A 2216-nucleotide genomic window follows, 5' to 3' on the forward strand; every position below is an offset into this window, starting at 1 on the left:
AAGGGGGGTTGCAATAGAGGGGGGTTTGAGAGAGGTGATGATGTGAAATGCAGCAGGCGTGTCGATCCCTTGGTGTGCAGCAGCGCTGCTGCTCAACAACAGCGCTTGCTCCAACCACTCGCCCGGCTCCAGCCCTTTTCCCTTGGGCCTCTCAGCATCACCGCTGCGCACCTTGGTGGCCAGCTGCTTGCGGGGCGCCTTGCCGCCAGTGGACTTGCGGGCAGTCTGCTTGGTGCGGGCCATGATGGCTGATGTTGTTGTTGCTTCTCGGAGCGGTGAGCAGAGGGTACTGGAGGTTGCTTGTGAGCTGGCAGTAAGCAACGGCGATGCTTATCAACATCGTGCGAGAACATGCAGCTTCCATATGCCTTCCCTCGCTCAGACGGCAGAGGACGAAGCTCGCGGGTAGCTGACTCAGCGGCGCGAAGGCAGCACGAAGCTGGGCTCGTTCGTTGCTCCATGGCGTCCTTCAAAACCCGTGTGTTCGCCCTGAACCAGCCACAACACTCACTGCTTCGGCACAGCACACCCACCCCAACAACACCCATCAAACATGTCTGGACGCGGCAAGGGCGGCAAGGGCCTCGGCAAGGGTGGCGCCAAGCGCCACCGCAAGGTGCTGCGCGACAACATCCAGGGCATCACCAAGCCCGCCATCCGCCGCCTGGCCCGCAGGTGTGAGGCATGGTGCTGGCTGGGTTAGCCAGTTGGGGTGGAGGCAGCGGCGCAGTGTTGACTTGCGCAGGTGCTGCCTGTGGTGCTGCTCGCTGCTCATCAGCACTTACCCCTTGTTCTCACCCCTGTTGTCCTCACCCACCTCGTCTAACCCCCAGGGGCGGTGTTAAGCGCATCAGCGGCCTCATCTACGAGGAGACCCGCGGCGTGCTCAAGGTGTTCCTTGAGAACGTGGTGCGCGACGCCGTGACCTACACCGAGCACGCTCGCCGCAAGACGGTGACGGCCATGGACGTCGTCTATGCGCTTAAGCGCCAGGGCCGTACCCTCTACGGCTTCGGCGGTTAAGCGGCCTCCCGGCCGCTGTTGCTGTGACGCCCCTCAGTGGCTACACATGCAAACCACACTCCCAAATCGGTGGCTCTCGCCACCACCAAACCATGATACAGCCTTCTCGCGGGGCTAGTGTTCAAGCTCGTACGGCTAGCAGCCAGTGCAGCCAATTGATCTTGCGAGGTATTGTGCTGTGCGAGGTTGTGTCCATGTTGATTGCAGAACCTTTTCCAGGGGGCTAAACCCTGACGCATGTCCAGCACGCAGCCCTCCTTACAGGGCAGGCTGTGCTGCCTGCATGACATGATGCAGTGGCCTTGAAACTTCCGGGTTCAAGGACACATGGCAGCGCCGCTTTATTTGGCAACAGTGCTGATGTCCGCTTCGCTGGTGCTCGTGCAAGGTGGCACTGTGCAGCATTTATCTTGCTTTTGTTGCATGTTCGCATGCCCCTGCTATGAACTGCCCAACGGGCTGCACGTATCCTGGGCTAATACAACCTCCTGAGACAGAGCGCTGGGCAGCAACGTCCAAAACAGTGTGCTCCGACACAGGCTACACAGCTGTTATGCCATCAAGTGAACAGGACATAGGGGTTGTGTGCTTGCATTGCAGAATTCAACTGCAAACATACAGCATTTAACATAACCATGGCGCCCTAGAATTCGTCAGAGCAGAAGTTGTACGTGATGATCTCATGCACAGGTTGCTTGCATACCGTACATTCCTGCCGGCCCCTGCCTCGCTACAAAGGCCAGCCTACCTTCCGCAGCGGAAAGTCCATCTAAATGGCCAGGTCCCTGAACAGCAGGTGAATCATGCCTCAATACATTGTTGCTGTGGGTACTGACAATATGGGCAGATGGCTCCTCGCAGCTTCACCTCTGTTGAACCTGCTCTCTCACAACTCTAGTCAATCGGCCAACACCGCATACAGGTCTGCCGTCGCTGGTGCCCCCTGTTAGTTGTGGAGCTGCCTCCTTGCCCTCCCAACCTTCCACGGTAGCTGATTAGGCTTGTGCACACCACTGGCCCCTTGCCTGTATCAGCCCACATGCCCTTCCACACAATTTTCGATTGACAGGGTGATAAGCAATGACAGCGTGCCGGCAGTCTGTTTCGCAACGGTTTGGGGTCATGGTTTGGTGGTGGCGAGAGCCACCGTTTTGGGTGTTGGGTCGTGCCAGAGGCATAACACAGTTGTGCTT

The 2216-nt window shown here is 58.3% G+C and overlaps 1 protein-coding gene across 1 annotated transcript; it reads left to right on the forward strand.

Annotated features, from left to right (window-relative positions):
• Window positions 1-553: 553 nt before the first annotated feature.
• Window positions 554-1023, forward strand: MNEG_9389 (Histone H4; the record flags this gene model as incomplete). The annotated part of the gene is made up of 2 exons (XM_014042139.1): window positions 554-675; window positions 834-1023. The coding sequence occupies 2 exons, from the start codon at window positions 554-556 to the stop codon at window positions 1021-1023; spliced, it is 312 nt and encodes a 103-aa protein (XP_013897593.1).
• Window positions 1024-2216: the final 1193 nt, after the last annotated feature.

Source organism: Monoraphidium neglectum (assembly GCF_000611645.1).
Source record: "Monoraphidium neglectum strain SAG 48.87 unplaced genomic scaffold scaffold01918, whole genome shotgun sequence".
In the NCBI taxonomy this organism is placed as follows: domain Eukaryota; kingdom Viridiplantae; phylum Chlorophyta; class Chlorophyceae; order Sphaeropleales; family Selenastraceae; genus Monoraphidium; species Monoraphidium neglectum.